We start from the raw sequence: 19,488 nt of genomic DNA on the forward strand, positions 1-19,488 counted from the left end.
GGAACAGGTTGTCATCCAGTATGTAGATCAGCCTCTAGAGCAGGGATTCTCAAACTTCATTGCACTGCGACCCACTTCCGACAACAAAAATTACTACACGACCCCAGTATCCTGTATTACTCTAGATTCTAGAATCAGGGCCAGTGTTAGGGGGCGGTAAGCAGGGACAAGAGTGGCTCATGTGTTGGCTTCAGCCCCGAGCAGTGGGGCTTGGGCTTTAGCTTCTGGCCCCGGCAGCAGGGTGTCTAACACCAGCCCTGGCGACCCCATGAAAAGAAACTTGTGACCCACGTTGGGGTCGTGACCCCCAGTTTGAGAACCACTGCTCTAGAGGGAGATGAGACACACTTTGCCAGTCAGTTTCACTGATATTTACTGGCAGCAAAGGTATGTTCAGGCGCAGGAATCCTCGTTTCTATTCCAAGTTCCTGGAGGTAGTGTCATCCAGGGGATACAGAAGCTGCAGACCCAGTCCTTCCTTCCCAAGCCTGAGCCATTCTGCCTAGTTGCCTAGCATGTCCCCCTGTGCTTCTGTACGCCCCCGCCCCCACTGTCCTGTTCCCTCTCTAGCTCCTGTCCCTGTCCTCACTCTTCTTTAACAAACTCTATTGAGCATGGCAAACTGTGATTTTCAGATGCTTATAACTCATCCAGATTGGTATGGATTTTCAAGCAAAAGATTCCTTTTTGCTGCTAGGGTGAGCCCCCTACCAAAATTCCACTCGCTACTGCATTCTATATTAGATGCTAAAGGTGCTCAACAAAATGGTTGCAAGAATTTAATACTGTTTTGCCAATGTACTTTTCCCTAACCTTGTTCTGAGAAATAGCTGAACTATTTTTGCTGTTTTTTGTTTTTATTTTCCAGAAACATTTAACCTGAGATAAAGATGCAGCATGAAAATTTCAGCCTGAATTAACACTTCACGCTCAGGCCCAGGGAGGTGGAGACAGAGCAGAGGTGAGCTGGGGCCGCCTGTGCCGCAGCAGGTAACCCGCGGGGAGGGGGGGAGAACAGGAACCGCTCCCTGCCCCAGCTGATCTCCACTCAGCCTCTGCCTCCTTGGCCCTGAGCGCGAAGCTGCCGCTTGCTTCTCAGCCCTCCCAGGCTTCCCGTGTGAACAGCTGATTCATGGGAAGCGGGGGGGGGGGAGTGGGCTGCAAACTCGGCCTGACCCGGTGCTCCAGGCGCTGTGTGGCGGTGGCGTGGCCTGGCTCCAGCCAAGCGGCACAGCTGTAGCACCGCCAGCCACCTCCAGGCAATGCGCAGTAAGGGGGCAGGGAGCGGTGGGGAGGAGCTGGATAGTTCAGGGGGGTGCATAGGGGTCAGGGTGGTTGGGGGGGAACAGGGGGTTGAATAGGGGCTAGGGTCCCGGGGGAGCAGTCAGGAAGGGGGAGGGGTTGGATGGGGCGGTGGGAGGCAGTCAGGGGCAGAGGTTCCAGGGGACAGGGAGAAGGAGTGGTTGGATAGGTCAGGGGTTCCGGGGGGGCAATCAGTAATTAGAAGAGGGGTTGGATGGGGCAGCGAGGGGCAGTAGGGGACAGGGAAGGGGGGTGGATAGGGCAGGAGTCCCGGGGGGGGGGGTGAGGAGGGAACCAGTTGTTAAGATTTTGGCAGCTCATCACTGCCCATGACCTCAAATCTTTTTCACAGTCACTGCTTGCCAGGAAAGAGGTCCTCAAGTATGGCCTACATTCTTTGTTCCTACTTGCACACATTTACATTTAGCCATATGAAAACACATTATTTGCTTGCGCCCAGATTACCAAGCAATCCAGATTGCTCTGTATCAGTGACCTGTCCTCTTCATTATTTATCACTCCCCACATTTTTCTGTCATCTGCAAACTTTAATCACTGATGACTTTGTGTCTTCTTCCAGGTCACTGATAAAAAAGTCAAATAGCATAGGGCCAAGAACTGATCCCTGCAGGACCCCACTAGGAACACAGCTGTTTAATGATTATTCCCTACTTAGAATTCTATTTTGAGATCTAGCAATTAATCATCTTTAATCCATTTAATGTGTGCCATTGTAATTTTATATTGTTCCAGTTTTACAGAATGTTGTGTGGTACCAAGTCAAATGCCATACAGAAATATAAGCACATTACATCAACACTATTCTCTTCATCCATCAAACTCACAATCTCAAAAAAAAATTACATAAAATTAGTTTTAGAGGATTTATTTTCCATAAACCCATGCTGATTGGCATTAATTATATTACTCTCCTTTAACTCTTTATTTATGCAGTCCCATATCAACCACTCTATTTTCTTGCCTATGACTGATGGCAAACTAAGAGGCTTATAGTTACCCGGGTCATCCTGCTTACCCTTTTAAAATATTGGCATAACATTAATTTTCTTCAGTGTTCTGGAACTTCCCCCGTATTCCAAGACTTATTGAAAATCAACATTAATGGTCCAAAGAGCACCTGAAGCAGCACTTCTAAAACTCTTGGGTGCAAGCTGTCTGGACCTGCTGATTTCAAAGTGTTTAATTTTAATGGTTACTATTTAACATTCTTCTGAGAACACCAGTGGAATGGAAAGACTTATTATCAAGACTACATCATCCATTTTCCCCCTGCAAATACAAAACAGAAATATTTAACACTTCTGCTTTTTCTCCATAATTCTACCATTTCCATCTAGTAATAGAGGAAAAGCAATTGACCTAGATAATACTAACTAGAGATACCTAGCATTTGTAGAAGACTTGCATTTTCAAACTAGCTATTAATCAAACTTCACAACATCTCTTTTTAAGTAGATAGCTAAGACTTATTTGCCTAGTGGGGAAACTGAGGCAAAGAAGGTACTTGTTAGCCATTCTTCAACAAAAAAACCTTCAAAAACAGATTTCAAAGAGAAACTGCAGAGCTACAATTCATTTGCAAACTTAACACCATCAATTTGGGCTTGAATAGGGACTAGGAGTGGCTAGCTCACTACAAAAGTAATTTTCCCTTTCTTGGTATTGACACCTCCTCCTCAATTATTGGGAGTGGACCATATCCACCCTGACTAAATTGGCCTTCAACATTGGTTCTCCATTTGTAAGGTAACGCCCTTTTCTTCATGTACCTGTATCTGTAATTTTCACTCCATGTGTCTGAAGAAGTGGGGTTTTTACCCATGAAAGCTTATGCCCAAATAAATCTGTTAGTCTTTAAGGACCACCGGACTCCTCGTTGTTTTTATGATTTGTGCAAGGTCACATAAAAAGTTAGCGCAGGACCAGAAACAGCCCCCTCCCCAACTCAGTGTCCCAACTAGTTCCTGGCCCTTCTCCTAACCAAATGTGCCCTCTTTAATTTATAGCACCACCACTACCACGTGGCAAAAGGAATAAATTGTGGGGGCGGCAGCCTGGGGTCGCCCCCAGCTGCTCACCCCGCGACACATGCTGCCAAACGGCCAAGTTAATTATTAACAGGCACGGGGGGGCTAACGGTCAGTCACAAGGAGCGTCCTGTTGTGGGGGGCTGGGGAGCCGGGCCCGGGCGGCAGGAGAGGGGCTAGTGGGGCGCGGGTACCTGCCGGGGCGGTTCGAGATGGACGCAGCTCCCCAGAAGGGGCGTGTTGGGACACGGCGGCCCGGGGATGGCTCAGACCCTGCCCACGGTCTCTCCACCCCGCCAGGCTCACTTACCGGCCGGGCCCCGCTCGGCTCCGTGTCCGCAGCCCCAGAGACCGGGGAGCGTCAGTGGCAACGTCCCGGAACGGCTGGGTCCCACATCCGGGGGCGGGGCCGGCTCCTGCCGGCGGGAAGGAGGCTGTAGGGGCTGGTATCGCAGGGCGCGCGCCGCCTCTTACAGCGGCTCCGGGAGCGGCGAGGTCGGATCTTCTACAGCCGCTGCGGTGCTGGGAGCGCTGCCCCCTCCCTAGAGCAGCGCTTGGGCTGCCAATGCCAGCGGGCACCAGAGCGGCTGTGTGATCCCCTCCGCTGTGTGAGCGCGACCGTCCCCCGTCAGGGAAAGGTGAGCTCACCGGGGTGACCGAGTGTGGCCTCCCCCTGCTCTCCGGCCCCCATGGTAGGTGTGGGCGGGTGAGAGCTGGGTACCCCACCGTGATGCACGCCCTAGGCCCAGCAATGCCGTGTAAACTGTGCACTAATATCGATGTAGGATTGACTGGTGGTGCCCCATGAAGTACCGCTGCTAGCTCAGGTTTGAAAATGCAGTTGGCGCCATCTCCATTCAACATCCTGTCTCCTCCCCTGCTGTTCTACCCCTCCTATTAAGATTCCCTGGGGCCCTTTTCGCTACAACCTACCTTGCCTAGGACAGCTGGTTTCCCTTTGCTTATCATGGACTCCCCCCTCCCCGCAGTGGTTGGGCTGAGTCCCTCTGTCTGTACTCAGGGGTTTCCTCAGGCACTGGGGTAGACCTAGACAAACCAAACTTCTTTGTGAAAACTGTCATGGATTTAAAAAAAAAAATCTTTAAACAGTTCCCAGACCAAAATACTGAAATGTCATAATCACTTGTTGGTTCAAAACAAACTGTTAATAGCAGCTAACTCTGGTACTCATATTTTATACTTAATTAATTTTCTTGCCTATTTCATAGCTTGTGGGGTGGGGTTGGAAGAAATGATTTAAAGGTTACAATAAAACTAAATTCATTTAAAAAAAAAACAGTCAGCTTCTTTTATAAAGCAGCCTCAGCAGCAGACCTTGTGGGCAGGTCTAACTCTGTTCTGAGGGGGGCAGGCTGGCACACAAAGGTGCAGAGCTGGGAGCATCATGAAGGTGTTCAGTGTTGACTGGAACTCTGCCTTACACAATTCTCTTTAGTGTACATTAATGCTACTTAGTAACCATTTAAAATGGTTATATTTTGTAGTAACTCAAGGTAGTATTACTCAAATAGAAGCATTTGCTTATATAGCTATATTAAGTCTTTAATTTTATCCAAAAATGTGGAAGGAATAGAAAGTTCAAATACAAGTGTACAAACAATTTATGTATATACTTCCCCCCCTAAAAAAAAAATTACAGATGGCATGCGCTGTCCAAAAACGAAGAATCCAACTAACTGGATTTAAGAAACAAGAAAAGGAGGCTATAGCTGAATTACTACTTACGCTGGACTGTGTTTTTATTGATACTGAGGTGAGCATATACCTTTGTTTCATTCATTAAATTCACAGATGAAACAAAAGGAAGCAGCAGATAAGATAGAAGTCTATAGATAAATAGGCTGGATGATGGTCTAGGCTTAAGTTTGTGCTAGTAGCTAATTTTTTTTTAAGCCATTTTCAATGACACTGTTTTTCTTTTGTTAGCAATACAGAAATTGCACACATCTTATAGCAAAACAGCTTTCCAAGAGTGAAAAGTTCTTAGCCGCTTGTGCAGCAGGTGAGTAACAAATTGTGGTATCCTCTTCAACTATATCTGTTAATGAACAAATAAAGTTATTAACCTTGTTTCATAATTGTTCTTATCTTTGCTAATAAACAAGACTTTTGCTCAAGCTTGGATTTGCTTCCTCTCACCTTATCTCTTCCCCTTATTTGACTGAAATTAGTAAGTCTATTAGCCAACAATTATCTTTTTGTGGGGTAAGGTAATTAAGACTGAGAAGTCACAAATTATTTATTAGAGAAAATAAAAAGTATTGGAATACTTGCTATTGGTAGTATATAATTCTGATGCTAAACTTCACACTAACATTCAATCACAGACTGCAAACTTCTGCCTGCACAGCAACCCCCATGGCCAAAAGAAAAACCCCCTTACCTTTGCCTTATTCTTGACTCTAGACCTCAGTTTTACTCCTTTGTTCTTTTCATATCTATGGCCTGATTCTGAAAACCCTTACTCAAGCAATTAAAGGTTTTCAAGATGAGACTTCTATATGTCAGATGTTTTTGATGTAGGGCTTCCTGGAAGGGCTTTATAGTGTTTACAGGCTGTGATTATGGATGTAAGTTTTGCAATGGCAATATATTGATATGGTAACCATTTCAATTATCCTATTTTCTTTTCATCATACTTGTCCTATATATTATGTATTGAAGCATATATATTACTAATAATTATTTGCATTATCATAGTGGTTAGGGGCCCTAGTCTACACCAGGAGGGCCGCATTATACTAGGTGCTGTATGAACACACAACAAAAAGATGGTCTTTACCCCAAGGGGCTTATGATCTAAGCTTAAGATAAGACAAACATATGGGAGAGCTCAAGTAAACCATGAGAGGTATAGGTCAGCATGGTAGGCAGTGGACTTTGCACATTAGCAGCCTAACTTAAGTTTTTCATAGGCTTCACTGCAATGGAGAATGTTGGGGAAGGATTTGAGGATGAATAATGAGGTAAGTTTGTGAATATTTAAAGAGGGAACCTCTCAAGTGTGTGGGGCAGCCTGGGAGAAAGCATGGACAAGTGGGCAGTGGAATCTGACATCATGGAATGATTGGAGGTGAGTGTTAACATGTCAGTAGTGAATGAGAGAAAATAGGGTGGGGATAGGTCATGTGGGGCCTTGGAAGAGAATACAGGCAGCTTATGTTTGATTCAGTAGAGAAGGGAAGCCAGTGAAGTGATTCAAAGAGAGGAATGACATGGTTGAAGTGATGGGCTAGGAAAGTCTTAGTATCTGCATTTTTTAAATGGATATGAGCAAGGCATGATTGCATTTGTTAAGGCCAGAGAGAAGGGTGTTCAAGTAAGTGAGACATGAATGATGAGAGCTTGAAGGAGAGTTTTGGCTGTGTGGATGGATAAGAAGGGCCATATCTTAGAGATACTATGCATAAAAAATTGGTAAGATTTAGATGTAGCCTGGATATAAAGCCTAGAGAAAGGTTGGAGTTGAAGATGACACCCATTTTACAGGCCTGAATGACAGGAAAGGTGGTAGTGTTATCTACAATGATTGAGAAAGAAAGTAGTAGGGAAGGGTTTGGGGGAAGAAAGATTAGCAGCTTTATTTTAGCCATGTTTACCTTGAGCGGGCAGCTAGACATCCACAAGATCATCTCAGGGAGGCAGGTCATGATTTTAGTTTGGACAGAATGGGACAGGTCTGGAGTTAACTCACAAATCTGCCTCTTATCAGCATTAAGATAGTGGTTGAATTTGTTTGTGAATTAGATTACCCAGAGATAAAGTGCAGAGGGAGAAGAGTACAGAACCAAAGGATGGAGCTCCCACATAAAGTTACAGGGTGGATGAGGATCCTCCAGAGGACATGCTGAAGGAGCAGTTAGAGAACCATGAAAGAAGAGAGTTACAGAAGCCAAGCAAGGACAAGATTTCAAGACTCAAAGGTAGCTGACAAGTCAAGGAGGACGTGGATGGAGTACTGGTTCTGAACTTTAGCTAGAAAGAGGGCATTAGAGATTTTTGGTAAGAACCATTTCAGTGAAATATAAGGGGCAGAAGCTAGATTGGAAAGGGTCTAAGATGGAACTGGAGGAGAGGAACTCCAGAAGGCGATTGTAGACAAGAGCATTCAATGAGTTTATTGGGAGATGGGGAAATAGTTATAGGCAAGTGGGGTTAAGGATATTGTGTTTGGGGTCTTTTTTTTTTTGAGACGGGAGAGACTAAAGCATGCATATATACTGGAGTCATAGGTTCAGGGCAACTGCACTCCTGTTTCCCCGCAGTGATCCAGGAAGGACACCACTCTTAGGCTGCCAGCTCCCCGGTCTGGCACCTTTCTTGGGTGGAGACCCCCATCTCTCTCCCTTCTGACCAGGGTGTATCCAAGCTACACAGTTCCCTGCCTTCGCTGTGTTGTTCCAGCACAGACAGGTTGTCCAAGGAATACCTGTTTTTCTCTTCAGAGATGGTTAACAGGTGTAATTGCTACAGTTGTAAGTACCCCAGAGTTCTTTCTATGCAAGCCTACTTTAAAATAAAGGTAAAAAACTTTACAGATAATGTATTGAAAACAAACAAGAAAAACCTTACATGCATGCTAATAAACTTACCAGAAATCATTCCAATCCTAATATGGGTTCTGGCAGGAACAGTCCTTCAACCACCATCTCCACCTAAAGGGATTCCTTGTGGTTACTAGTTCATCACAGCTGCAGCTTAGAACAACCCCTTAGTCCACTGGTTCTCAATTTGTGGGCCCAATCAGCACAGAGCTGCAGCCCAGGTGACATCCTCAGGGCCATACAGGTTGTGTGTGTGTGTATATGTATGTATATATATACATACACCTACCTATATATTTTTATATATATAGTGTGGGTGTGACCACATCACAGAGAGCTTCATATGCGGCCCACAGTGGTAAATAGGTTGAGATCCACTGCCTTAGTCTTATGAGACCTTGGTAGTCCCAGTCCTTGAGGATTGGGGCCCTCCATGGACCAGGGTTCTTGTCCATTTACTGACACAAGAAGGCCCATAGCCAGGCTGTTTGTCCAAAAATCCGTTTTTCTGTTGGTCCCTGGAGAATCCTGATGAATTAGTATATACACGTAGCTCTGCAAGGGGGTGGCTTCAAAGGGATGATAACAGAAGGAAGTATATCCCCTCCCCCCCCCCCCACCACAAGAGAAGGTACTTACAATGCTACAATAACACATACACAGTTTTTTTTAATACAGTGTACCTCAAAGGTATTCACCCTAATTTGATAAGATTTCATTCAATAAACTTAATCTTAATTCTGTAAGATTTGTTTAGAATATTACAGGATATTGTCAGTCTGTCACAGTTTGAATTTGAAGACTGGTGTAAGGCTAACAGGCTTATATATAGATATGCTAAATCAGTATTTACTGATAATTGTAAAATTGTTCAGTTGTACTGGCATTTAAATGCAAATGAGAGACATCTTTTAAAATTCTAGCATCTAATGACAATTGGCTATATGTGGGTAGACTCTGGCACCCCCTGCAGAGCCTTATTGATGTCAGGGCTATAGAATTTAGGTCCTGATCATGCAGCAAGTTCTATGCCTGCAAAAGCAGACAAGGTTCTATTTGTGCTGGAATTCCTTGCAGGATTGGGGCTTTAATGAGAGAGGTTAAGTGATTTGCTTGAAGGCACAGAGAGAACTGGTGTCTGAGTCAAGATTGAGTCATGATTTTCTGTTTCCTGTCTAGATGGCATCATCTCCTCCAAAGGTGCAGGCACTTAAACCAAATTATTCTTGTAAACAGGATTATTTCAAGGTAGATCAAGCAAAAGAGAAAGTGAATCCATGAAAAAGAAAATTTTTCAGTAGTCAAGAAAACCCAACAAACTGTTGGCCAAATTCAAAGTGTGAGCATGTGCTTAACATTGTCTAATATGAAAAGTCCTTTACCTATATTGAAATAAAGCAGATTCACATGGTTATGATGTTGCATACAATGGACTTCCATCTCAAACCAACCCTTACAAGTCGTCTTCCTTCATCAAGAGTCAGTATGGGAGAATTCAGGCTTCTTAAATCCTTCAAAACTGCATCTTCCAAACTCATTTGAGGCAGATCTTGTGCTCTGCTTCCTTTCATCTCAGCTCTGTACCTTCCTTTCATCTCAGCTCTGTACCTTCTTCTACATGTTGGGTATGACCCCACAGCTGCTCTCTTCTTGTTCTTCACTGATGACAGACTGCAACTTGCTGGGATCATCTAAGTATCTCCTTGTTTGTGACACAATCAAATCAGTGGATGTTAAGAATATGCTATAACTTTTAATATTGAAAACTGTTTAGTTTCCTCTCCTCAGCTGTTCAATGGCCATATTTCTGCTCCATATAACAGGGTTGTAATCCCTACCACATTAAACAATAAACATCCTGCCTCCTAAACAGAGGCTGTTGACACTGAATATGATTGACACAAGACTGATTCAACATGTGATTACTTTGTTTATAGAACATCTTGCTGTCAACCAACTACCCAGATAGAGAATTCTTCACCCATTCAACATCATTACCATCTATCTGCAGTGTCAGCTGGTCATTTGTTTCCATTTTATCACCAGTGATCTTAAGTCCCATAGTTTTTGCATTAGCTGTAGTTGGTCAGTAGTGACTTCAAATAAGGCAATATCATCCACATATTCAAGATCCTCTAAAGATGACTCTTCAAACTTCACCCCTCCTGCTTGACCTCCATCAGCTTCATTATCAGTTTATTAAAATATTAGATAATGTGGGGGAGAGAGAGAACACATCCCTGGAATACTCCTGATTCTACTGAAAACCAGTCTAATACAACCACTGACCCTCACACAACTAAATGTACCATGGTAGAGTTCCTCTAGTAAGCACGCTACATAGTCAGACACCTTATACTGAAGTAGCAGTATCCAGAGTGTATCATCTGATTGATGCACTGATTCCAAAAGTGCCACATGCTGAGTGTGCCACAATAGCAAGCAAGGGGGACAGTGTCTGTGTGTGTGTCTCTCATGACTTCCCAGCCCTCCCATCTCGGCAGTGATTTATGTCTCTACCGGCTGCTCCAGGTGCCCAAACTGACCTACCTGCACTGCCAGGGTGGGGCTTGTGACCACTCCTGCTGCTTCCCTTTGCTTCCCCATCAGAAGTAATTTTTCTCTGGGGAAGCAAAGAAATATGCGGGGGCCATGAATTCTGCGCATGTACACTGACACAGAATTCCCTCTGGAATAATGAGAGCAATAAAGGATGGAGCTGGACAGGGAAAGGATGGCAGCTCCTCCACTCCAGGGCTTAGGAAAGTTTATTAGGTTCTCTCTCAGCAGCTAGTAGGGAGACTCACATTTCACATGTGCCTGTCACATTATATTTTGAGTACGAAAACAATCACAGACTTGGAAGCTACCTGTCCCCAATCTAAAAATTAAAAAAACTAGAAGGGAAATGAAAAAACAAATCCCATATTATTTTAATTAATCTTTCTTGGTATCTGATTCATGATTTTATACTATTAGGGATTGGCTGCAGTGCATCTATGCAGATGGCTTCCCACTCTGTGGGCACATGGTCTTGATAAGTCTCTTAAGGCTGGAAATCCTCATCCTTTCCCATCTCCACACCCTTGGAGGTTAAAAATACAATGAAAACAGGGTGAGCAGCTTTCACCAACCAGTTAAGTAGGAGCAGCTGCAAGGAAGCGCTTCTTGCCTAAGCCAGGGAATGGAGAAGGAGATTTCCCTGCTTTTAGCAGAAGAGGGGAAGACATTCCCTCTTTAATCTCTATGAGGTTCCCCTCAGATTCTTCCCCTTGAGGTAAGAGTGTAAAGCAGGGGTGGGCAAAACACGGCCCGCAGGCCAGATCCGGCCCATTTAACATTTCTGTCCAGTCTGCCATGCCTTACATTTCTATCTGGCCTCCTCTGCCCCCTCACGGTCTCCGAGTCTGGGCTGCTAAAAGTCCCATGGCACAGTAGGGTGCTCAGGCAGGCTGCCTGCCTGCTGTGGCCTCATCCTGTTCCTGGAAGTGGCTGGCTGCAGCTGGCACATCTCTGTGTGCCCCTGGCGAGAAGGGAGGTGGCTCCGTGCACTGCCCCTGTCCCCAGCACAGTCCTCACAGCTCCCAGTGGCCAGAAACCAGCCAATGGGAGCTGCAGGGGTGGTGCTTGCAGGCATGAGCAGCGCATGGACTCCTGCTGCCCCCCAAGGGGTGCACAGAGATGTTCCAGCAGCAGCCAGCCACAGCCACTTCCGGAAGCAGTGTGGTGCCACAGCATGCAGGCAGCCTGGCAGAGTCCTGCTGCGCCGCCTGCCGGGAGCCACCTATGGTAAGTTCCTCCCAGCCAGAGCCTGCACCTTGCACCCCTGCCACAGGTCAGAACTCCCTCCTGTACCAAACTACCTCTCAGACCCTGCACCCCCTCCTGCACCCCTGCCCCAGCCCAGAGCCCGCTCCTGCACCAAACTCCCTCCCAGAGCCCACCCCCCCTCTCCTGCACCCCAACACTCTGCACAAGCCCAGAGCACCTCCTCCATTAATATAGTAGAAATATGCGGCCCATGACGACTTACCAAAATTAGTCAAGTGACCCCACCCCTGGTGTAAAGGGAACTGTGTCGGATATTTCAGGAAGGTCTCTTGCACCTCATACCTCTCCATCAGGTTTCTGCATGCAAGGACTCCCCCGCCCCCTTTTCTCTCTCTAAAGGACAACTAAACCAATAAAACGGCAGAGACAAGGTGAAAATATCAGAGGGATAGCAGTGTTAGTCTGTATCTACAAAAACAATGAGGAATCTGGTGGCACCTTAAAGACTAGTAGATATATTTGGTCATAAGCTTTCATGGGTAAAAAACCCCACTTCAGATGCATGCAGTGAAAATTACAGATACAGGTATAAATATAGTGGCACATGGAGAAGGGAGTTATCTTACAAGTGGAGAACCAGTGTTGACAAGGCCAATTCAGTCAGGGTGGATGTGGTCCACTCACAGTAATTGATGAGGAGGTAATTGCTTTTTTAGTGAGCCAGCCACTCCCAGTCCCTGTACAAGCCCAAATTAATGTGTTAGTTTCTAAATGAATTGTAGCTCTGCAGTTTCTCTTTGAAGTCTAAGTTTTTTGTTGAAGGATGGCTACTTTTAAATTTGTTGTTGAGTGACCAGGGAGACTGAAGTGTTCTCCTACTGGTTTTTGTATGTTACCATTCCTGATTTGTGTCCATTTATTCTTTTACGTAGAGACTGTTGGATTTGGCCAATGTACATGGCAGAGGGGCATTGCTGGCATATGGCACGTATCACATTAGTAGATGTGCAGGTGAACAAGTCCCTGATGGTGTAGCCGATGTGGTTGGGTCCTCTGATCGTGTCAGTAGAGTAGATATGGGGACAGAGTAGGTTTGTTACAGGGATTGGTTCCTGGGCTAGCATTTCTGTGGTGTGGTGTGTACGTGCTGGTGAGTATTTGCTTCAGGTTGGGGGGCTGTCTGTAAACAAGGAGTGCCCTCCTCCCAAGGTCTGTGAGAATGAGAGATCGTTGATGATGTGCTGGAGATATTTTAGCTGGGGGCTGTATGTGATGGCAAGTGGGGTTCTGTTGTTTTCCTTGTTGGGCCTGTTCTGTAGTAGATGACTTCTGAGTACCCATATCACTCTGTCAGTCTGTTTCCTCACTTCCTCAGGTGGGTATTGTAGTTTTAAGAATGCTTGATAAAGATCTTTTAGATGTATGTTTCTGTCTGAGGGATTGAAGCAAATGTGGTTGTATCTTAAGGCTTGACTGTAGACAATGGATCATGTGATATGTCTTGGATGGAAGCTGGAGGCCTGTAGCTAAGTATAGCAGTGAGTAGGTTTTCAGTATGGGTGGTGTTTATGTGACCATTACTTATTTGCACTGTAGTGTCCAAGAAGTGGATCTCTTGTATGGACTGGTCCAGGCTGAGGTTGATGGAGCGGTGGAAATTGTTGAAATCCAGGTGGAATTCTTCAAGGGCCTCCTTCCCGTAGGTCCATATGATGAAGATATCATCAATGTAGCACAAGTAGAGGAGGGGCGCTGGGAGATGAGAGCTGAGGAAGCATTGTTCTAAGTCAGCCATAAAAATGTTGGCATACTGTGGGGCCATGCGGGTACCCATAGCAGTGCTGCTGACTTGAAGGTATAAGTTGTCCCCAAATCTGAAATGGTTGTGAATGAGGACAAAGTCCCAAAGTTCAGCCACCATGTGTGCTGTGGCCTCATCAAGGATACTGTTCCTGACAGCTTGTAGTTCATCCTCATGTGGAATATTGGTGTAAAGAGCTTCTACATCCATGGTGGCCAGGATAGTGTTTTCAGGAAGATCACCAATGCATTGTAGTTTCCTCAGGGAGTTGGTGGTGTCTCGAAGATAGACCCTACACTGCCAGCACTCCTACCTGAGGAGAGAGTCCAAATATCCAGGTAATCTTGCTGTAATAGCGCCAATGCCTGAGATGATGGGGTGTCCAGGATTTCCAGGTTTATGGATCTTGAGTAGCAGATAGAATACCCCTGGTCAGGGCTCTAGGTGTTTGTCTGTGTAGATTTGTTCCTGTGCTATAGCAAGGAGTTTCTTGAGCAAGATGGTTTAGTTTCTTTTGGTATTCCTCAGTGGGATCGGAGGATAGTGGCCTGTAGAATGTGGTGTTGGAGAGTTGCCTGGAAGCCTCCTGTTCATAATTCGACCTGTTCATGATGACTACAGCACCTCCTTTGTCAGCCCTTTGATTATAAATGTCAGAGTTGTTTCTGAGGCTGTGAATGGCGTTGGGTTCTGTATGACTGAGGTTATAGGGCAAGTGATGCTGTTTGTTCACAATTTCAGCCTGTGCACATTTGTGGAACACTATGTAGAAGTCCGGTCTGTTATTTCAACCGTCAGTAGGAGTCCACGCAGAATTATTTTTCTTGTAGTGTTGGTAGGAGGGTTCCTGTGGGTCAATGCACTGTTAAGTGGTGTGTTTGAAAATATTCCTTGAGTCAGAGATGGCAAAAGTAGGCTTCCAGATCACCACAGAATTGTATCATATGTGTGGGGGTGGTGGGACAGAAAGAGAGTCCCTGAGATAGGACAGACTCTTATGCCAGGCTAAGTGTGTGGTTGGATAGATTAACAATATTGTTGGGTGACTTAAGGGTACCACTGTTGTAGACCCCTGTGGCATGTAGGAGTTTAGATAGTTTACTGTCCTTTCCCCTCTGTAGAGAAGTGTGAAAATATGAGACTTGTTAGAGGGATGGGGTGGTGATAAGGCTGTTACCTCTGGAGAGCAGAGCAATGCTTCTTTGTTCCTTGTTCTAGACTGGGGGGGGGGGCACATCTGGGTATGGAAATTGTATGGTGGGCAATAAATGCTCATGAAATTGGGGGTTGGGATGCAGGAGGGCGTGAGGGCTCCGGCTGGGGGTGCAGGCTCTGGGGTGGGGCTAGGCATGAAGAGTTGTGGGTGCAGGAGGTTGCTCCGGGCTGGGACTGAGCGGTTCGGAGGGCAAGAGGGGGATCAGGGCTGTGGCAGGGGGTTGGGGCATGGGAGGGAGTCAGGGGGCAGGCTCCGGGCAGCGCTTACCGCAAGCAACTCCCAAAAACAGTGTCATGTCCCCCCTCCTGCTTCTATGTGGTGGCGTGGCCAGGCGGCTCTGTGCTCTGCCCTGTGCGCAGGTACTGCCCCTTGGGGTGGGGCAGCACGAGGAGCCCCGGCTGTGCGTAGGAGCCGGAGTGGGGATGTGCCACTGCCTCTTGGAGCGTGCAGAGTGGGGCAAGCCCCAGATCCTGCTTCCTGGCGGGAGCTCGAGGGCCGGATTAAAACGTCTGGAGGGCTGGATGTGGCACCCGGGCCGTAGTTTGCCCACCTCTGTTCTAGACCCTGTAAATTCTTTCTAGCCCTCCACTTGTTTCAAAGTTTATGCTACAGTTTCTACATTTTCTGTCTTTTTAAACACTAAGTACAAAGCAGTGCCCAGTGTGATGGTACCTTCCAGTTTTGATTCTGCATTCTTTAGTGTCAAGGAATTAAGGCATAAAATAGTCTCTCTCTGTCTATCAGTTTGATTATATTTTCTAATACCTGAACATGCTTGTTATACCATTTTGACATATATTTGTACCAGAGGTTTAGAAAATTGCTATATCTGAAAATTGAGAAACATGCCATCACTGTATATAGAAATAGTAGTCTACAAATCAGAACATTATATAACTAAGATCTGTGCCACAGACCTAGTAAAAAAGGACTGGATTACTTTGTTCCCAAAATGAAAAATGTACATGTTTTAAAAGTCACTTTTTGCTATTAAAAGGTAGGATCAACATCTTGAGCATAAGAGATTTGACTTTTAGACCAAAGGCCAATTATCTTTGAGGTACGTTAGCAAGTTAGCTTTTGGGAGAAGAGGCATAGGCCACCTACTTTCCAATGGTACTTGAGTTTTGTGAGTGTCTGTTTACATGATTTAAAAAAACAACCCTCAACACAATGCATTCAGAATCTTTTTTAAACTGTGGACCACAGTGGATGAATTAAAATGGGGTAAAAAATTATTCATCACTGAAATCTTAATTTAGGGGTAAATCCGATTCTGCATCTCACCAAACATTAATCAAAGGACTTTGTTCAAGCATTTCTTATTGGGGTGGGAAGGATGGAATCCTTCTTTCAATTTACAGAGTGCCAGTGGAGCTGCTCTGTGATGACTGTCGCATGTCTTCTATTAGTGGATCTTCATAGTCATGTATGCACTGGCTGTACTTCTGCTCTCTTCATCATGGAGACCTCTTATGTAGTGTGCAGAATCACATTTGTTTTGAAACCATTTAGGTAGTACACTCTCACAGTGGGGGGTCAGGATTTGGGCCATAGTGTAATTTTAGAAAATACTTACATGTGCCAGAGCACTGCTAAACTCAGAAAATATAATAGTGCAGCATTGCCTTGAGCTGGGTAGCTGGAGAGTGGCGGCTTCTGGTTGGGAGACCAGCTTTGAAGGCAGAGCCACCGCCAGCAGCAGCGCAGAAGTAAGGATGGCATGGTATGGCATTGTCACCCTTACTTCTGCGCTGCTGCCTGCAGAAAGGGGCCCATTCTCCGGCCACCCAGCTCTGAAGGCAGCAGCTCAGAAATAAGGGTGACGTATAATATTGCCATCCTTGCTTCTGGTGGCGGGGCACTGCCTTCAGAACCGAGCACCTGGCCAAAAGCCGCTGCTCTCTGGCCGCCCAACTCTGAAGGCAGCACTGAAGTGTGGCAATACCATAACCCCCCTAAAATAACTTTGAAGCCCCCCTGCAACTCCCTTTTGGGTCAGGACCCCGAATTTGAGAAATGCTGGTCTCCCCATTGGAATCTGTATTGTATAGGGTAAAAGCACACAAAAGACCAGATTTCACGGTGGGAGACCAGATTTCACAGTCCGTGACGTGTTTTTCATGGCCGCGAATTCGGTAGAGCCCTATCCATAAACGATAAACTGCATTTTGGTCCTGTTACCTACCACCACTAGTTCATATTGACACAATATATCTTCCAAAGAACACTGAGTATGCTTCCCACCTTATATAGTTTTACCCATAATCATTCCCTAATAATGCCCAGTATTGCCCTTCTGCACATTTCTTTTTCCTTTTAGTTTTGGGCCAGGAGTGGGGCGGGGAGGGGAAGGACACATGCATCTCCACCACCTTTTCTTCGTAAAACTGTAGTAAGAGTGTGGTTAGATTCAGTAGATTCTAATCCCCTTCATTATTTATCCTCACCCTGAAATTTCCAACAAGCATACCAATGTGGAACCTATTGAGTAGGAATTGGTGACAAGAGGTTTATTAAGCTATAGGTTATGTACAGAGCACTTGTGTCTTTCCACTGCTGGCACCCAGCGCTAGCTCCTTTAGACATACCATTTGCTCCTGCACTGATGCATTTTACCAATCAACCCTGCTGTTCTGAGAAATTGATTACAATCACACAATTAGTCAATTTCACTTAATGTATACTATAAGTAGTGTTTCAGTACAAGAGGACCACAACTCCTGATCTGAACCTGAAAGAACAGAGACATTTAGAAGAGAGGGAGGATCATTATGTACAGAAGAAGAGGCAGAGGAGGTGAGGCCAAGGGAGGGAAAAGGAGATGGAAAGGAGAGAGACTAGAGTACTAGTCTAAAATCTATTCCCCCCTAATATTGGTATCCACTAAACTTACACAATTAGGAATGTGTAGACTTTCAGAATTTAGAGATGGACTATGCTGTGCTTTTAGTATGCTAAAAATTTAGACAGCTTTGTTAGCTGGTAGTGCTGGGGTATTTATGGATTTAAATAAGAAATTAGCATGGGATGCCTTTATTTGTACATCCAAACCGATTATTCATAGAGGTGATTTGACAGAGCTGTTGCATTTTCTCTGAGTGCACAGAATGTCTGTTCACAGTCAGGAAATCTATTTGTACAATGTATTGTAAAACATCATATAAGAATACTAAGGCTAAGCTGATACTGGACAAGAGACACAGGAGCAAAATCTAGACAGGCAAATTAATATCATGATTGTTCTTTTGTCTGGGATTATTTTATTCTGGAAGAGCTAAGAAGATACTATGTCATTAGAAGAAAGCAAAACTACCATGTCCAGTGACTTTGAATAATTCTGATAAAATATTAGGAAAGGATAACTTTTGGAGTAGAAAGGAAAATTGTTTGAAATGTTACTTAAAGCTGTAATGTGGTTTTCGAATGAGAGAGCTTGAAGTTAATTTTATATTTGATCTTCATTTGCCATTTGTCTGTATAAAAATTCTTTTGTGGTTGACAGTTCATTTGCTTTCTAGGAAAGTGGATACTAACTAAGGACTACATACTTAATAGTGCCGAAAGTGGCAGATGGCTTGATGAAACAACTTACGAATGGGGATATAAAATTGAAAAAGACTCCCATTATTCACCTCAAATGCAATCTGCACCTAAAAGATGGCGCGAAGAACTGACATGCTCTGGTGCTTTAGGGGCCTTCCACAGATGGAAAGTTATCCTCCTTGTGAAAGAAGGTGATAAACGAAGGGATTCTATCACAAGGTAGGATACTACTTAAAGTTGAAGTAATGAATGATAAAATAGTTGATATAGCTAAATTACATTGTTGTTCTCCCTCTCCCATCCCAATTAATTTGGTCTACAACTCCCAGTGTTTTAGTCTCTGCATAACATACTGTTCCACATATTTATAATAGTTGGAATGGTAAAAAATGTTGTTTTTATCTTCCAGTTTAGTTTCTTTTGACTTATTACTATTACCACATTGTTGACTATAGCACTTACGATTTTATGCGTATTTTAAATTAATAGCCTAGGAAGACTACCTCTGCCCCCGCACCCTGATTTGTTCATAGCCATATCCTCAGAGTTCATGCTCATTAGAAAAATAGAAGAATGCTGCTATGGTACCGAAATAAAGTGTCCAGAATCATATTTTGTTTGTGTAATGAAGCTTTCTTTGAGTTGTATGTTACATTCTACCTATGCATCTAGCATTTTGTTAACTTTGATAAATGTTTAGATATGAAAATACCATTAAACTGTTCCATTACTATGGTATTTTTAAAATAAGGGCATCCTGGTCCAGTTCCACTTCCTCCCCCCCCCCCCTTTTCTGTTTTTGGCCTGCTCCTCCCCCAAAATTGTAGTGCCTAAATGCTCAGGTTGAACTTGGAAAGGCGGGGTGTGTGATTAAAAGGGCAAGGAATACAATTAGTTCTATGGTGATCATAGTCTATTGTAAAACTACCCCGCTTTTCTCTGGGATGGCAACTTTGTCTTTTATTACATGAGTGGCAATCCTAGTCTTTTTTTCCTCTGTCTCATATGATAAGAGTGAAATAATATGCTAAGTATGGTTTGACATATTGTAAAGCCACATTCTGACTGACTTGAACCTCTTAGGTCACACACATGCAGCAGCTCTCTAGCTGCACTGCTGCAGCCTCAGAACTGAAAAACACAAAAACTTACTCGCATCATGGTAAAGAGGGGAGATTCAAAAGATGATGATAAAGGAGGGGATGGGAGAAGAAGGAACTGAAGGGAAAAAATTAGTTT

General features: G+C 44.7%; 2 protein-coding genes across 13 annotated transcripts in view; one reads left to right on the plus strand and one right to left on the minus strand.

Moving 5' to 3' along the window:
• KIAA0825 (KIAA0825 ortholog) overlaps positions 1 to 8,055 on the minus strand; it is a 429,759-nt gene extending 421,704 nt beyond the window's left edge. For 7 of the 8 annotated variants that reach the window (XM_045022174.1, XM_045022166.1, XM_045022172.1 and 4 more), the window contains exon 1: positions 3,661 to 3,784. The gene's annotated coding sequence lies outside the window, so the exon portion shown is untranslated. Of the gene's footprint in view, positions 1 to 3,660; positions 3,785 to 7,963 lie in introns of those variants that run through there. The other variant, XM_045022167.1, reaches the window with a different exon arrangement.
• SLF1 (SMC5-SMC6 complex localization factor 1) overlaps positions 3,411 to 19,488 on the plus strand; it is a 79,443-nt gene continuing 63,365 nt past the window's right edge. For 2 of the 5 annotated variants that reach the window (XM_045022181.1, XM_045022179.1), the window contains exons 1-4: positions 3,411 to 3,429; positions 5,011 to 5,124; positions 5,298 to 5,373; positions 18,225 to 18,468. In XM_045022181.1, the coding sequence (XP_044878116.1) occupies positions 3,412 to 3,429; positions 5,011 to 5,124; positions 5,298 to 5,373; positions 18,225 to 18,468 (452 nt within the window). In that variant the 5' untranslated portion in view covers position 3,411. The other 3 variants (XM_045022180.1, XM_045022183.1, XM_045022182.1) reach the window with 3 other exon arrangements.

This window comes from Mauremys mutica, chromosome 6 (genome assembly GCF_020497125.1).
Source record: "Mauremys mutica isolate MM-2020 ecotype Southern chromosome 6, ASM2049712v1, whole genome shotgun sequence".
In the NCBI taxonomy this organism is placed as follows: Eukaryota; Metazoa; Chordata; order Testudines; family Geoemydidae; genus Mauremys; species Mauremys mutica.